This window comes from Trichosurus vulpecula, chromosome 4 (assembly GCF_011100635.1).
Source record: "Trichosurus vulpecula isolate mTriVul1 chromosome 4, mTriVul1.pri, whole genome shotgun sequence".
Taxonomy (NCBI): Eukaryota; Metazoa; Chordata; class Mammalia; order Diprotodontia; family Phalangeridae; genus Trichosurus; species Trichosurus vulpecula.
In genome coordinates this window covers 160824719-160840138 of record NC_050576.1, presented here as the reverse complement: position 1 = coordinate 160840138, position 15420 = coordinate 160824719, and the positions used below count along the sequence as shown (strand labels likewise).

General features: G+C 43.3%; 1 protein-coding gene across 1 annotated transcript in view; it reads right to left on the bottom strand.

The window, feature by feature from the left end:
* Positions 1–12610, bottom strand: part of IQGAP3 (IQ motif containing GTPase activating protein 3) — a 62715-nt gene extending 50105 nt beyond the window's left edge. Inside the window, exons 1-4 of the mRNA XM_036755365.1 lie at positions 12574–12610; positions 9551–9638; positions 1856–2012; positions 1239–1316 (exon numbers count right to left, since the gene is read on the bottom strand). Of these exons, the coding sequence (XP_036611260.1) occupies positions 1239–1316; positions 1856–2012; positions 9551–9638; positions 12574–12610 (360 nt within the window). The remainder of the gene's footprint in view (positions 1–1238; positions 1317–1855; positions 2013–9550; positions 9639–12573) is intronic.
* Between the last annotated feature and the right edge of the window lie 2810 nt (positions 12611–15420).

Sequence of the window (15420 nt, the reverse complement as noted above, 5' to 3'; positions counted from 1 at the left end):
CAGGGCACCATTTTTTAACCTTTCTAAATGTGGGTGGCATTTAGAGAGTCAATATGGCATAGTACAGGTTCCCCACCCTTGCCATAGTGAACAGAGAGCTAGTTTCAGAGCCAAGACCTGGGTTTGAGTGCTGCCTCTGACAAATCCTGGCTGTATGGCCCTAGGGAAATCATTTAACCTCTCATTGCTTTAGGGAACCTTCAAGTCTATAGATTTCAGAGGCTGCTTGGTGGCACAGTGGATAGAGCACCACCTCTGGAGTCAGGAGAACCTGAGTTCAAATCTGGCATCAGACATTTACTAGCTGTGTAACCCTGGGCAAGTCACTTAACCCCTATTGCCTCAAAAAAAAAAAAAAAGACTATAGGCTACAGAGAATGTAGATAATCTGCATTGGTAAAGGGAGTTTTCTCATTTGTGAGTCCTTTATAGGAATGAAATCACAGTGGGCACAGCTGACCTCAATGATCCAGCCTTATCTATGGCCCAGTTGCCTTTATTCCTGTTCCCTACTAGGTGGGGAAAAGAGTGAAAAGTCAACATTGATATAAATTCATGCCACATTAAAGGGCAAACATATGAAACAATGGCAAATTTACACTATAAGCTTTTTATGCTCTAATTTCTTAGTTCCCACATGCTCCCAAAGCAGGAGAAAAATAAAGGGAAATGTACATTATTTTGGCAGCTAATAGTCTGATATTTTACTATTGCTTCTGCCAGTTTTTGAAAGAAGTTCCTCTATATATTATTAGTGCCAGAATCTGTACTTTTGTACTGTCTTTTTTCTGAAAATATACATGTCACATTTAGATAGATATTTTAGAAAGATAATGCACTCACTGAGTGTTTGCTACATGCCAGGCACTGTGCCATATTTGTATAAGGCTTGAAGATTTGCAAAGTGTTTTACATGCTATATACATGGAAAAGTGTTTTATATACATTATATACACAGAAAATCTCTCTTACTACACAGATACTTTACAACTCCGAGGGACTCAGAAGGGAAGTGTAGAGGGGAATTCTCTTCCTTGTACAGTTACAGAAAGAGGGCATGCTCATGTGAAGTTTTACCGGTTCCAAGGCTGTTTTTATCAGCTTTAGCTAGTCAGTGAGGAACGTGAGAACCATGGGGCAAAGGTGCTGATGGAGACAAAGGTGTGGCACAGAGGAACAGGAAGGCGCAAGTGACAGGTTCCAATTCTGATGTCCAATATAGACAGGTCCAAGGTTACCTTAGGTAGGCCAATGTGAGATGCTGCAGTCAGCCAGAAGTTGATGTTATCAGTGTGACGGAAATGCAGGCCATTTGCCTAAAGAGGAAGAAAAGAAAAGTCAGTCCCTGAGTAGTACTGAGAGTCCCTTATGGACAGAGGCTGTTCTGACACAGGAGGGAAGATGCAGAGGGAGGATCCTCTCTGATGGGGAGACAGAACACTGCCCCAGGCCATAGACAGACTCTGAGATAGATAAGGAAAGATGATAGAGCAGGATAAAGATCTAGACACCAGTGCTGGCGGGAAAATTGAAAGAGTAAAGGTCTGGTCCAGGAAGTTTCCAAAAGGAAGGGATGTCTATTGCTAAGATAGGAAAAAAGAGAGACACAGGGGCAGGTGGGGCGTAGCACCACGGTATCTTAGATAACAGTTTGTGCACTGATTCAGGGGTCAGGGACCACTTAATTTCTTAAAGCCTACTATGGAAGTGTCCCTTACAGCTGAAAGAAGCACAATTCACTTTTTAGGAAGCTCATCCATGGTTAGAGGAAGAAGATGACCCCATAATGAGCCCCTTTTGTAGGTAAAAGCGAGGGAACAAGGAAAGAAAGCTGGGCCTTTGGGTGGCCCCTCACCTTATACCGCATTTGCTCCAAATCATAGATCTTTTTGAAAGGAACCACATCGGGGGCAAAATAGTGTCCTAATTTGGCCAAAATAACCCCATTTCGAAGGCTCTCCTCCAGCTCCACCGGAGAAGGCAGCTCTTCCTTCAGGCAGGCCTCCATCCAACTGTGGGCAAAGTCAAAGGAGTAGGTAGGTTGTAGCCCCTCTAGCTGGGCTCCCAGGAGCCCAGGCAGGCTGCAGTCACACTGAATTCATGTCAGTTCATTTGAATATTGCTCTCTGAACCCTAGGTCCTCTGGTCTCTAGATCAGAACTGAATGCCTACTCCCCTGGCTTAGCAATCTCTCCCTTTCTACTCTCTCTCTGCCCCTTGTCTGTTCTCACCCTATCTTCTCTCAAATTGCCCACACACACCTGGAAATGTAAAATTATAGATTCAGAGATAAGAGAAATCAGCTAGTAGAATGAAACATCCTGGACACTATGGTGGGAGCTTGGCTAGAGTGTGTGCAGTTTTGGAGGCAACCACAGTTTTGGGAGCTCTCAGCTGAGAGACAACTTGTCATAAAAATTACATGAGTCCCTTTGCTGGCCCTGGATGCAGGATTTGGTGCTATTTGGCAACTCTATTGCTCATATACAGCTCTGGGTCACAGTTCCAAAGTAGAGCGAAATGCTTCTGGTTGGGTTGCAAAAAAGCAGGGAACCTAGTCACAATTGGACCAAGAGGAGCAGGGACCTGCCCTTCCTGGATAAAGACCAGAGCGTAGACCAAAGAGCAGTGACCACTTCTCTCCCTGAATCATATGACGCTGGAAGCAATGAAAACTTGCAGACCCTCAGAACTAGCTCTGAAAATAGCAGCATGAAAAAGCCTGAAGCTTGACACAGTGCCTCCCTGCCATGAGGTGAGGAGAGCTCAACTTTAATATAAAGTTCAAAGTGAAGAAGTAGGCTGGGAAAATGAGCCAACAACAACAAAAAAAGAATTTGACCATAAAAAGCTACTGTGAGAGAAGACCAAGATAAAAACTCAGAAACAAAAATGTAAAAAGTTACAAGCAAAGCCTCAAAGAAAAATGCTAATTGGACCCAAGCCCAACAAGAATGCCTGGAAGAATTAAAGAAAGATATAAGAGTGGTAGAGGAAAAATTGGCAAAAGGAAATGAGAGCGATGCAAGAAATTATAAAAAGAGAATTATTAGCTTGGTTTAAAAAAAAAAGCACAAAAAATATTGAAGAAAATACCACCTTAAAAAAAAGAAAATTGGCCAAATGGAAAAAAGAGGTACACAAGCTCACTGAAGAAAATAATTCCTTAAAAATTAGAATTGGGCAAGTGGAAGCTAACAACTCCATGAAACTTCAAGCAACAATTAAACAAAGTCAAAAGAATGAAAAAAATTGAAGAAAATGTGAAATATCTCATTGGAAAAACAATTGACCTGGAAAAGAGATTGAGGAGAGATAATTTAAGAATTATTGGATTACCTAGAGGACCTAGGGTTCAGGGAGCAATATGATATGATATGATAAAAAAAGAACCTACACATCATATTTCAAGAAATTATCAAGGAAAACTGCCCTGATATATTAGAACCAAAGGGCAAAATAGAAATTAAAAGAATCCACTGATCACTGCTTGAAAGAGGTCCTAAAATGAAAACTCCCAGGAATATCGTAGGAATATCCCAGGAATATTGTAGACAAATTCCAGTGCTCCCAGGTCAAGAAGAAAATATAGCAAGCAGCCAGAAAGAAACAATTCAAATTTCAAGGAGTGACAGTAAAGATCACACAAAATTTAATGGCTTCCACGTTAAACGAATAGATGATTTGGAATATGATATTCAAGAGGGCAAAGGAACTAAGATTATAACCAAGCATAATCTACCCAGCAAAGTATAATCCTTTAGGGGGAAAAATGGACATGTAATGAAATAGAGAACTTCCAAGCATTCCTGATGAAAATGCCAGAGCTGAATAGAAAATTAGACATTCAAACAGAAGACTTAAGAGAAGCATAAAAAAGTCAACATGAAAGAGTAATCCAAGAGACTCGATAAAATTAAACTATTTACATTCCTCTATGGGAAGATGATACATGTAACTCCTAAGAACTCTTTCATTAGTAAGGCAGTTAGACAGAAGGCATGAGTAGGAATTAATTATATTGGGAGGATTTCCTCCCTTCCCAAAAAAGGGAAGAGATGAGAAAGAGGGATACAGTGGAAGAAGGGAGAAGGGAGAGGTAGAATGTAGAAAATATTCTCACATAAAAGAGATACACAAGGAACAGTTTTTATAGTGGAGGGTAAACTTGAGGGGTGGCAGGCAATGTTGAACCTCACTCTTATCAGAACTGGTTCAAAGAGGGAAGAATATATGTATATGTATATGTATATGTATATGTATATGTATATGTATATATATACACATATATGTATATACACACACATTCAGATGGGTATAGAAATCTATCTTATCCAACAGGGAAAGAGGAGGAAAAGGGGATAAAAAAGATGGGGCGGGGAGGCAGGGCAGGGAGAAAGAAACTGATAAAAGGGAGGAAGGATTAAAGGAGGCAATGGTCAAAAGCACAGTAGACTTTTGAAGAGGGACAGGATAAAAAGGAAGAGAAGGATAAATAGAAGAAAATAGGATGGAAGGAAATGCACAATTAGTAATCATAACTGTAAATGTAAATGGGATGAGCTTACTCCTACCCCAGCAACCCCTAGCCCCACCTCCCTCCCCAATACAAGCCACCAGAGAGGCCTTGATCCCATTGCTGACCAGTAGTGAAGCCTTGCCCTAGGGCTGGCCAATAGTGAGACCCTGTTTCCATAGTAACTGAGCATCAGGGCCCCACCATTGGGGCAGGCCAGCAGCTAACCCCGACACCCAGGGGAGGCCAAAAGGGAGGCCCTCCTGCCAGTACAAGCCAGAAGGAAAGCCTACCCTCCAGTGAAAGCAAGCAACTAAGCCTTGATGCCCAGTGAAAGTCAGCAGTAAGACCCTGAGCCCCAGCACAAACAACTTGGGACAGCACAGGACCAGAGCCCAACTCTCATATAAAAACACTAAGTTGCAAAAAATGCAGAAAAAATGAGCAAAAAAAAAAAAAGAAGTTGATTATAAAAAGTTACTGTGCTGACTGGGAGGATCAAGGTATAAACTTAGAAGAAGACAATAGTTACTATATGTGAAGCCTCAAAGAAAAATGTAATTTGGTTTCAGGCTCAAAAAGAATTCCTAAAAGAGCTTAAAAAGGATAATTAGAGAAGTAGAAGAAAAAAATAGGAAAAGAAATGAGTAATGCAAAAGAATCATGAAAAAAGAGTCAATAGCTGGGAAAAGATATACAAAAATTTACTGAGGAAAATAACTCCCTAAAAAAAAACCAGAATTGGTCAAATAGAAAAAGAAGTTCAAAAATAATTCCTTAAAAGTTAGAACCAAGCAAGTGGAAGCTAATGACTCTGTAAGACAACAAGATACAATAAAAACAAAATCAAAGAAGTAAAAAAAACCAGAAGAATATGTGAAATTTCTAATTGGAAAAACAAATGACCTAGAAAATAGATCCAGGTGAGATAATATAAGAGTTATTAGACTATCTGAAAGCCATGATCAAAAAAAAAAAATCCTGGACAACATCTTTCAAGAAATTATCAAAGAAAACTGCCCTGATATATTAGAACTAGAGGGCAAAATAGAAATTAAAAGAATCCACTGATCACCGCTTGAAAGAGGTCCTAAAATGAAAACTCCCAGGAACATCGTAGCCAAATTCCAGAGCTCACAGATTAAGCTCAGTACTGTAAGGATCCAAAAAGAAACAATGAAAATATCATGGAGCTACAGTCAGGATTACACAGGATTTGGCAGTTTCCACATTAAAGAACCAGAGGGTTTGGAATATGATATACTGGAAGGCAAAGGAGTTAGGATTACAAACAAGAATCACCTAGCCAACAAAATTAAATATAATCTTTCAGGGGGAAAAATGGATATTAATGAAATAGAGGACTTTCAAGCATTCTTAATTAATTAAAATTTGACCTCTAAATATAAGACTCAAGGGAAACACAAAAAGGTAAAAAAGAAACAGGAAAGAGAAAACATAAGAAATTTAATAAGGATAATTGTTTATATTTCTACATGGTAAGATAATATTTGTAACTCTTAAGAACTTTATTACTATAAGAGCAATTAGAAAGTGTATATAGAGAGAGAAGGTGACTTTGATGGGATGATACCCAAAAAGACAAAACAAAGGAGAAAGAAAATTGCACTGGAAGGGGAACACTGTATAGTTAACAGCAACATTGTTTCATGAATAATACAATGGTCCAAGACAATCCCAAAGGACTAATGATGAAGCATACTATCCTCCTCCAGAGAAAGAACTGATATTGTTTGAATACAGAGTGAGGCATGCTATTTTTCACTTTCTTCCATTTTTTTTTCTTTTATTCAAGTCTTCTTGTACAAAACGACTAATATGGAAATGTTTTACATGACTGCACATACCTGTATATGATTGCTTACCATCTCAGGGAAAGAGGAAGGGAAGGAGGGATAGAATTTGGAACTCAAAACTTTAAATAAAAATGTTTAGAGAGAGACAAAGAGAGAGAGAGAGAGAGAATGAATACGAAATACTTCTCTTATAGAAAATAGTTTAGTGGGTTGGTTCTGAGGCCTATTCATTATCCCTCAAATGGGAGGATGAGAGTGGGGAAGATGCTACGGCATGACTACAAGGTCAGAATATCATATACATTGTCAGACAAGGTTTCTGCATCAGTTTTTTTGTTTTGCTTTGTCAGGAGGGAGGTTCAATTTAGGGGAGGTGGGGAAAATAACAGCAATGTAATGATGAAAGAAATCAGGGCAATGTTTTTTGTTTTTTTTTTTAAAGAGATAAGCTAGTCTAACCTCTCATTTTATAGAATAACAGTAAACTGTCATCCAAAGGGGTGAAATAATTTGCCCAAGATCACACAAGCAAGAAACAGCAGAGCGAGGAGTCACATACATGTCTTGATTTCAAATCCAATGCTTTTGCTGCTGCTACTGTCTCCCCCCCTTTTGGGGGAGGCAACTGGGGCTAAGTGACTTGCCCAGGGTCACACAGCTAGCAAGTGTCTGAGGCTGGATTTGTACTCAGGTCCTCCTGACTCCGAGGCCGGGCTCTTTCCATGGCACCACCTAGCTGCTGCTGCTGCTACTAATGAGAATTTATTTACATAGCTTCTTAAGGTTTTCAAAGAACTTTATATTATCTCATTTGCTCCTCATACTATCACCCCCATTTTACAGATGAGGAAACTGAGGCAGACAGAGGTTAAGTGACTTGCCCAGGGTCACACAGCTAGTAAGTGTCTGAGACCAGATTTGAATCTTGACCCCAGGCCCAGTCCTCTATTCACTGTGCCACCTAACTGGCTCTATTTACCATGCACTTACTGTAACTTCAATGTCTTCAAGTCATGTAGAAGACCCCCTTCTCCTGCGTCTTCTTTCCCTGCTCCAACCTCCCTCTCTTCCATCTTAATTATCCTCCCCTCTAGAAAATCTTTCCAAATTGACCTAAAGAAAAAAGAAGGAAATCTACCAGTTCTTCCCTGTTTTGAACATCACTCAAACAGGCCTTAACCAAGACCTTTCCTGTTTCGTTATGCAGAGAAACTGTTCGCCATTCTCCCCATGTGTCTCTTACTGTCTGTGTCCATCCTCGTCAGCACGTCTGCCCTGGACAGCACTCCTGGAGGGCAGAGGCTGTGCCTGCCTACCAGATCTCTACAGTCCAGAGCCCTTCTCCACATTTGGATGATGATGGGAGTGACAGGTAATCTTCAGGGCATAGAACAGGGACAGCAGGAAGAAGACTCGCACACCCAGGCGGCTTGGGCAATCCAGCCCTGCTCCTATTACTAAAGAGCAGTGTGAGCTTGAGAAAATCATCCCGAGCTTCAGCTCCTGGGGTTAAAACCAGTAACGACATCTTCAGTGTGAGTATCCCTTGTATCTGAGGGAAATCTGCCCTCAAAGAATGGGGAAAATGACCCAATCAAGCCCCTCATAGCCACAGAGAGAAACAGAAGGAACAAGCCCTTCCTACGTCACAGTTACTGTGAGGATCAACCAAAATGACAAAGGGGGAAGTATTTCTATAAAACCTAAACTGCTACATGACTGGAAAGACATAAATTTTTATTTCTAGACCTGTGATTTTATTGACTCTCTTCATGAGGCCAATTTCCACAGATCTGCAAATGTCTTTCAATTACAGTCTGAAGAAACTTGTCTGGAGGCATTGAGTGGTTCAGTGACTTGTCTGGAGTTACACAGCCAGTGCGTGTCAGAGAAGGGACTGGAATGCAGGTCCTGGCTCCCTATCCCTCATGCTGCTCTTTTCATCTCTGAGATATGATTACGGTTGTTATTTAAACTGAGAGGCTAAGCGTGACAGGCTGGATAGAGAACCAGGAAGACCCAAGTTCCAGTCCCTTCTCTGATCCATACTGGTTACATGACTGACATCTCAGAGCTTTAGGCAACTTCCTTAAGACAGAGAAAATCTTTGCCTGCATTGGTAGGAGTTTCCTCATCTAGTAATTCCCTTTATTGATAACATCATCATAGGTCTAGTACCCATCCCTAACCTTATTTAAAATAAAAGATTAGGGTTTTCATGAAATCATAGGATCTTGGAGTTGGAAAAGGACCTCAACCCCTCCTTGAACAAGAATTCTCTTTTCAATACCCCCAACAAGCGGTCATTCTGTCATTCAGTCTTTGCTTGGAGACTTGCTGTGTGAGGCGCCTAGGTGGCACAGTGAATAGGATGCCAGGTCTAGAGTCAGGAAGACCCAAGTTCAAATATAATCTCAGATATTTTCTAGCTATGTGACCCTGGGCAAGTCACATAACCTCTGCCTCAGTTTCCTCAACTGTAAAAAGCTCTCAGGGTTGTTGTGAGGCTCAAATGAGACAATAATTGTAAAGTATTATATAAACACTAGGTATTCTTACTATTACTATTGCTTTCAGAGGCAGCCTATCCAAGTTTTGTATTTGTAATTGGGCCTTACATCAAACCAAAATCTGCCTCTACCCAACTTCCAAGGATTGCTCTCAGTTCTGCCATTTGGGGCCGAGCAGAGTACGATTAATTTCCTTTCACATGGAAGATCTTTAGAGGCCAGAAGACAGCCTTCAGGCCCTCTACATCTCATCTTCAGTCCTGTCCTACCCACTGAGGGATACCAGGGAAGTCTCTGAAAGGGACTGAGAACTGAGCCAAGACCATGACCACTGCGTATTACCCCAACATCGCCATGTCTCCAACCTACCCCTTTTTTCTCTCTTTTCATCTCCTGGGGGATGCTGCTGTGGTATCAACCCAGATAATTTAGCTGGGATTGGGCTAGAGGGAGTAGGATGAAGGACAGGCATACTTGTGATCTTGGAAATTCCACTGACCACATGGCCATCCCTAGTCCATTGCCCACTCACAATTTGGTTTCCCCACTCCCCACTCCCACCCTGCCTACCTCCCCTCAGCCCTTGGCCTCCCTTCTACCCACCTCTCTTTGTCCCTTGGCTTCCCTACCCACCTCCCCTCATTCCACAGCTTCCTTCTGCCCACTTCCCTTTATCCCTTAGCCCCTTCCTGCCTATCTCTACTCACCGTTTGGCCTCTTCCAGGCGGCAGAGATACTGATAGGCAACATTCTGCCGCCTCTGTTCATCCATCTCCTCTGCAGTGAGGCGCTCATCTGGAAGGGGGGAGGTACGACATGGTCAGCTGTGGATCAAAAGGGGGTCAGGATGGCTAATTCCTACCCTTCACTGTCTTCCTCAAATGCAATCCCTTCCCTGCCTGAAAACCTCAAAAAATTCCCATTTGACATACCCACTCTGCCCCAGTTCTCTAGACTAGAGTCTTCCCAGGTTAGCTGTTATTCCCTGTGCAGATGGGAAAAAAATACTTTGTCCAGGCCCAATGTTCTATACCCTCTTAGACTTCAGAGGCCATTCCCTTTTGTCATTTTCTCACTTTTCCAATTATCATTAGTTCCTTCTCTGCTTTTTCCACAGTTTCCTCCTTTAGGAAACCTCAGACTCTTCCTTCCAACCCTCCACTCACTTCCTGCCTACCTCCCTACCTGTCACTCTCTTCCCATCTCTCCTCCACCCTCCAGGAGAGATGTCTTTATCTCTGGTCACCTAAATCCTTAGCTCTATTTAACTAAGAGTTCCCCAAGAGTCTATTTCTGGCTCTTTCTTCAAAAGTCAGATCAAGTTGGTAAATGATATTTGCTTTTGCTAAAGCTAGATGACTGCCTGTTGGGTATATATCTGCTAGAATTAGATTAAATGCCCTCTAAGGTTACATCTCAATTCAATTAAAAAACCATTAATCAAATGCCTTATATCTTCAGGATGCAACGATTGTTGGCACTGGAGATACAGAGATTTTTTTTTTTAAAAATCCACATTTATTAGGCATCTTCTACATGCCAAGCATTGTGCTAGGGATAGAAAAACAAAAAATGAAAGTTTCTGCCCTCAAGGACTATATATCCTATAGGAGGGTGATAACTTATTCACATATATACACTAAATTATATATAAATAAATACGAGGTAACTTTTTTGGGGAAATCAGAAAAGGCTTCATGTAGGACGTGGTATTTGGCTGAGATTTTGAAAGAAACAAGGTATCCTTAAGAGTCAGAGGTGAGGAAGGAGAGCATTGGATCCATTGGGGACAGCCTGTAAAAAGGCACAAAGAAAGAAGATGGAGGAATGTGCATGACCAGTTTAGCTGGACTAGAGTATGTGAAGGGGAATGACATAGGGAGCCAGGCTGTGAATGTGTGTCACTTCAAATGCCAAACACAGAAGTTTGTATTTGATCTTAAGGGGAATAGGGAGACGCTGGAGTTGATAGAGGAGGGGAGGAACAGGGTCAGACTTGTCATTTAGGAATATCCTTTGAGAAACTGTGGAGAAAAATTAAGGAGACAACCCTGTCAGCTGGAGGGGTTCAGGGAAGGCTTCATGGAGGAGGCGAGCTCCCAAGCTGAACACAGACATAAGAAAGATTTTGATAGAGATGAGGTAGGAGTGCATTTTATTTGGCACAGGGAGTGTATTATATTTGAACTCTAAGATTCTATGATTTTACAAATTCAAGATCCAAGCAATCTTCAAAAAAAAATCCTCCAAATAGTCAAAATAGAAAACCACTCACCAAATCTTCACTGACAAAAGCCATATTTCTCAAGGCCCCTTTGGATGCCAACCCATCATTCTGCTAGTCCCCAAGAAGCATCTACTTTAGGGGAGACACAGTTAAGACACTGCCCTACCCCCAAGCTCCCACCCAAAAGATTCCAAAGAAAAATGAACTCAAGAGTGAACTAAACGTAGACACAGAGTTCAGTCGATTTATTTTTGACCCAGTACTTAATTTCTATGGCTAATTATTTTTAGCTGACTGTCAAATTTCTCTTTGAGGAATTTAATTTGAATTGGCAGTGAAGTGAGGTTTTTAAAAATACACTCTCAGGACCATATTCTAAATGACAGGCCAATGGCAAGAAATCCATCAGTTACTCCAAGGGAGGAGCAAAAAGAAAGAGTTGGCAGTTAAGCCTGGAAAGTAAGCTGGTAAATGACTTCACCCCAGAGGTATGAATTGAAAACTGGGCAGGACTCTGTGTGGGTGTGAGTGTGTACAAACGGCACTCTTTCTTCCAGACTTCCTAAAGTCTAAAGCCACCCTCACAAGCTTAAACTTCCCCTCCTTCTACAGATTCATGGACTTTACTTTTTGGACCCCCCCCCCCCCAAAAAAATAAACTCACATTGGTTTGAGAGAAGAGGGGGAAGCAAGGGGAGGGGTTTTCTTTCCACCCAGGAGGCCAGATTGAAACCCTAGAATTCTCAGGAGGCAGTGAATTGTAAAGATCTCTAAGTTAAGAGTCCAGAAACTTGGCTTCAGTCCCGTCTCAGGCCTGGCACAACTGTGACTGCGGCAATTAACATCTCCCAACCTCAGCTTTCACATGGAAGATCTTTAGAGGCCAGAAGACAGCCTTCAGGCCCTCTACATCTACATCTACATCTGTAAAATGCCTGTCTCACAGCCTTTTGGTCCGGATAGCATTTTATAAACTTTAAGGCACTAAATGTTATTTTTTACCCCCAGCATTTAGCACAGTTCTCTGCATAACCACTTAAGTTCTTGTCTAATTTAAATTGATTGACTTGGCTTGAGGACCTCGGACCCCACTCCTCCCTAAAGGACGCCCTAGGACAGCCCGGCCCAGATGGGAAGCAGATAAATATCCAGGGGCTCCGACAATCCTTCAGACTAAACCCTGCTCTTTTCCTCTGGCCCGATTTTCCAGATAAGGAAGCTAAGGCCTCCTGGGTTAGTGACCTGCCCAAACCCACCCAGCAGGTAAACAGCAGAGTCGGGGACTCTAACCCCTAGGGCTCGAACCCAGGTCTCCGAGCGCTCTTAGCATTGCACAACAGCGCTTAGGGCAGGGCCGGGCATATAGTAGGCATTCAATAAATGCTTGTTGACTTCCCCGTGCTGCCAACCCCATACGGCTCGAGACCCCAGCCCCAGCTCCTCTCCCCGTCTTCGGACACAGCCTGGTCCCTTCTCGACCCTAACACTCGATCCGTCACTCACAGGCCGCCCCGCCGGGCCTTGCTCTGCTCCCCTCCATCCTCCTCGCCCTCTTGCTCCTGCTCCTGCTCCTGCTCCCAGGTTTGAATCTCCCGCCGCCACCGCCCCTCGCAGCTGCAACAGTCCGGTCAGGACACTTCCGGCCCGCCACGCGGGGCCTGCTGGGATTTGTAGTTCCCAGCCACATTGGACTCTCCCGCACCCCGGCATCGTTGTACCCCTTGCCATTTCCCTCCTCTCATTCTCTCCAGCCCTCTCCTCACTATACCCCTAGCCTCTGCTTCTCGCCTTCCTCACTGTACCCCTTGCCATTCCCGCCCTCTCCTCACTCCAGCCCCCTCCTCACTATAGACTCCTAGTCCCTACACCTCCTTGCTTTTGCCTCCCCAGGCCTTCTGCCCTTAATATAACCCCAGCTCTCACACAGCATCCCTAATTCCCTGATTCCCTTCTGCATCACCCCAGTCCCACTCTTCACCATAGCATCCTGCCCCCTGCCTCAGTCCCCATCCCCAAGTGTCTGCTGCCTTCTGAGCTAGCTGCTTTCAGAGAAGGGGGTCACTAGATTAGCTCTATTCTTCAGACCTTGGGCAAGTCATTCTTCAGGCCTTGGTTTCCTCAACTGTGAAGTGAAGAGTTTGGACTGGATAATTACAAAGGTCCTTTCCATCTCTAAACCTATCTCTGTTATGAAAGTATTGAGGTTTAGGGGTGCTCGGGACCTCAAAATACTGACATGCTGGATCCTGCCAGAATGAATTCAGCCCAAGCCTTCTTTCAGCCAAAGAGAAAAACAAAGTTTATTAAAGATTCCCCATATTGGCCAGACCCTTAAGAAATCTCATCATTGGCTAGACTCATAAGGAATCTGAGCACCTTCATGAATATACAGAAACACTATGGGAGGGATCTAGGGGTGGCCAAGTAGTCTGGGGTGACTAGAGAAGGGGTTTAGGGAGGGTCTTGAGGAAGAGTCTAAAGAGGCTGGGTTGACTTTGATTTGAGTGAGGGAAGGCTATGCAAGGTCACCAGCCTCACTTTCTGCTTCAAAGCCATCTGGGTCCAGTGGCCAGATATTCACTAGGATGACTGGAGACAGCCCAGGATGCATTGGGAGACCCTGGCCCTTTTAGGCTAAGGTCTTTTCAGGTTCTCACTTTGAGTGAGGTAATGCCCATTCAGTGAAAAGGCCTCTTTAAGAAGTTAATCAAGGGATGGCCCCTTTAATCAAAAACTCAAAAAAAAAGAAAGAAAGAAAGAAAAGAAACTGGGAGGGGAAGATCCTCAGAGTTCCTGGCCAAAAGAGAAACAGTTACTATTTAGTATTTCTATTCTCTCTGTGCTAGGAGGGCAGGGACCTATTGTCCAATCTATGAGTTCCAGAGTGAGTTGGGTTTAAGGCTTGGTTTTTGAAAAAGAAATCCAGTCAATAAACCTGAAGTTCGGCCATGGAACTGTACCTTCCTTTGGGCAGAGCACCCTCAGGTGAGGAGAGGAGAGAAGGGGAGAGGAGGCTACTCACAGGTATGTTTGTCCTTCTTTCTGGAAGAGGACCTTGACATCAGAGAAATGACAACATGACTTTGATTTGATTTAACCTTAGCCTAAAAGGACCAGGGTCTCCCATTGCTGGGCCATCTCCAGTTGTCCTGGTAAATATCAGGCCACTGGACCTGGAGGAGAAAGTAAGGCTGGTGACCTTGCTCCTCCCTCCCTCCCTCAAATCAAAGTCAACTGCAAGGCCGGTCATCATTTCCCTGATGTCATGGTCCTCTTTGAAAAGGAAGGACAAACACAAGGAGGGTGGGGTGACCAGAGGTCTGATTCCAGGAATGGAATTAAGGGTGGGAAATAGTTGAAGGCTACAATGGAGGGCTAGGCTAGGTTAAGGATATCAAGGGTAGGAAGTGACTGGAGGCAATCTGGAGGTAACAGACAATGGAGGGCTAGGCTAGGTTAAGGATATCAAGGGTAGGAAGTGACTGGAGGCAATGTGGAGGTAACAGACAATGGAGGGCTAGGCTAGGTTAAGGATATCAAGGGTAGGAAGTGGCTGGAGGCAATCTGGAGGTAACAGACAATGGAGGGCTAGGTTAGGTTAAGGGTAACAGATTTGGGCATGGAAAGCTTATGGCCTCAAGCAAATGCCTGATCAAGTGGGAAGATTCAAGGTGAGGTTCAAGGGGATTCCCAGAGCCTATACCCCATCAAAGGGATAAAGTCAGAACCAGGAAGACCACATACACAATAACTACAATATTGTAACCTAAAAAGAATAATAAAACGAGGTCATCAGAATGCTCATGAGGTCTTGACCCCACTGGTGAAGAAATGCACCCCCCTCTTTTCATTGGAAATTTAGGAGACCATCAATCAAGACGCTGAATGATGTGGGGTCAGAGAGCCCTCCTCCAGCCAGGAAGAGCTGAGTTCAAGTCCCACCACGGATATATTTCCAGCTGGGACTGGAACTTTTCAGGTAAGGCAACTTGCTAAGAGCTATAAATGACAAAGAAAGTACAGAATTTCATTTGTAGAAGGAGTTCCCTATGCCAGTGAAAGCCCAGATCCAGGGCCTATTCTCATCCCTATGTGCCAGGCACTGTAGAGTTTACATTCTATTATCAGCTTCTGGGAGTGGAGGCCTGGGAAGGAAATTTCTATTCTAGAAAGATGGAGCATTGTGAGTAGAGCCTCTGGGCAGTAGTTTGTCCAGTCTTTTCCTATAGCATAATAATGATAGGTGTGGAGTTCAGTAGTTCCCCTGGATTCCTAGCTTTTACTAAACTATTGGGGGAATGACTGAAGTAAAAGCTGTGATGCCTGAGCAGCCAGCTATTGCTAGAAAAG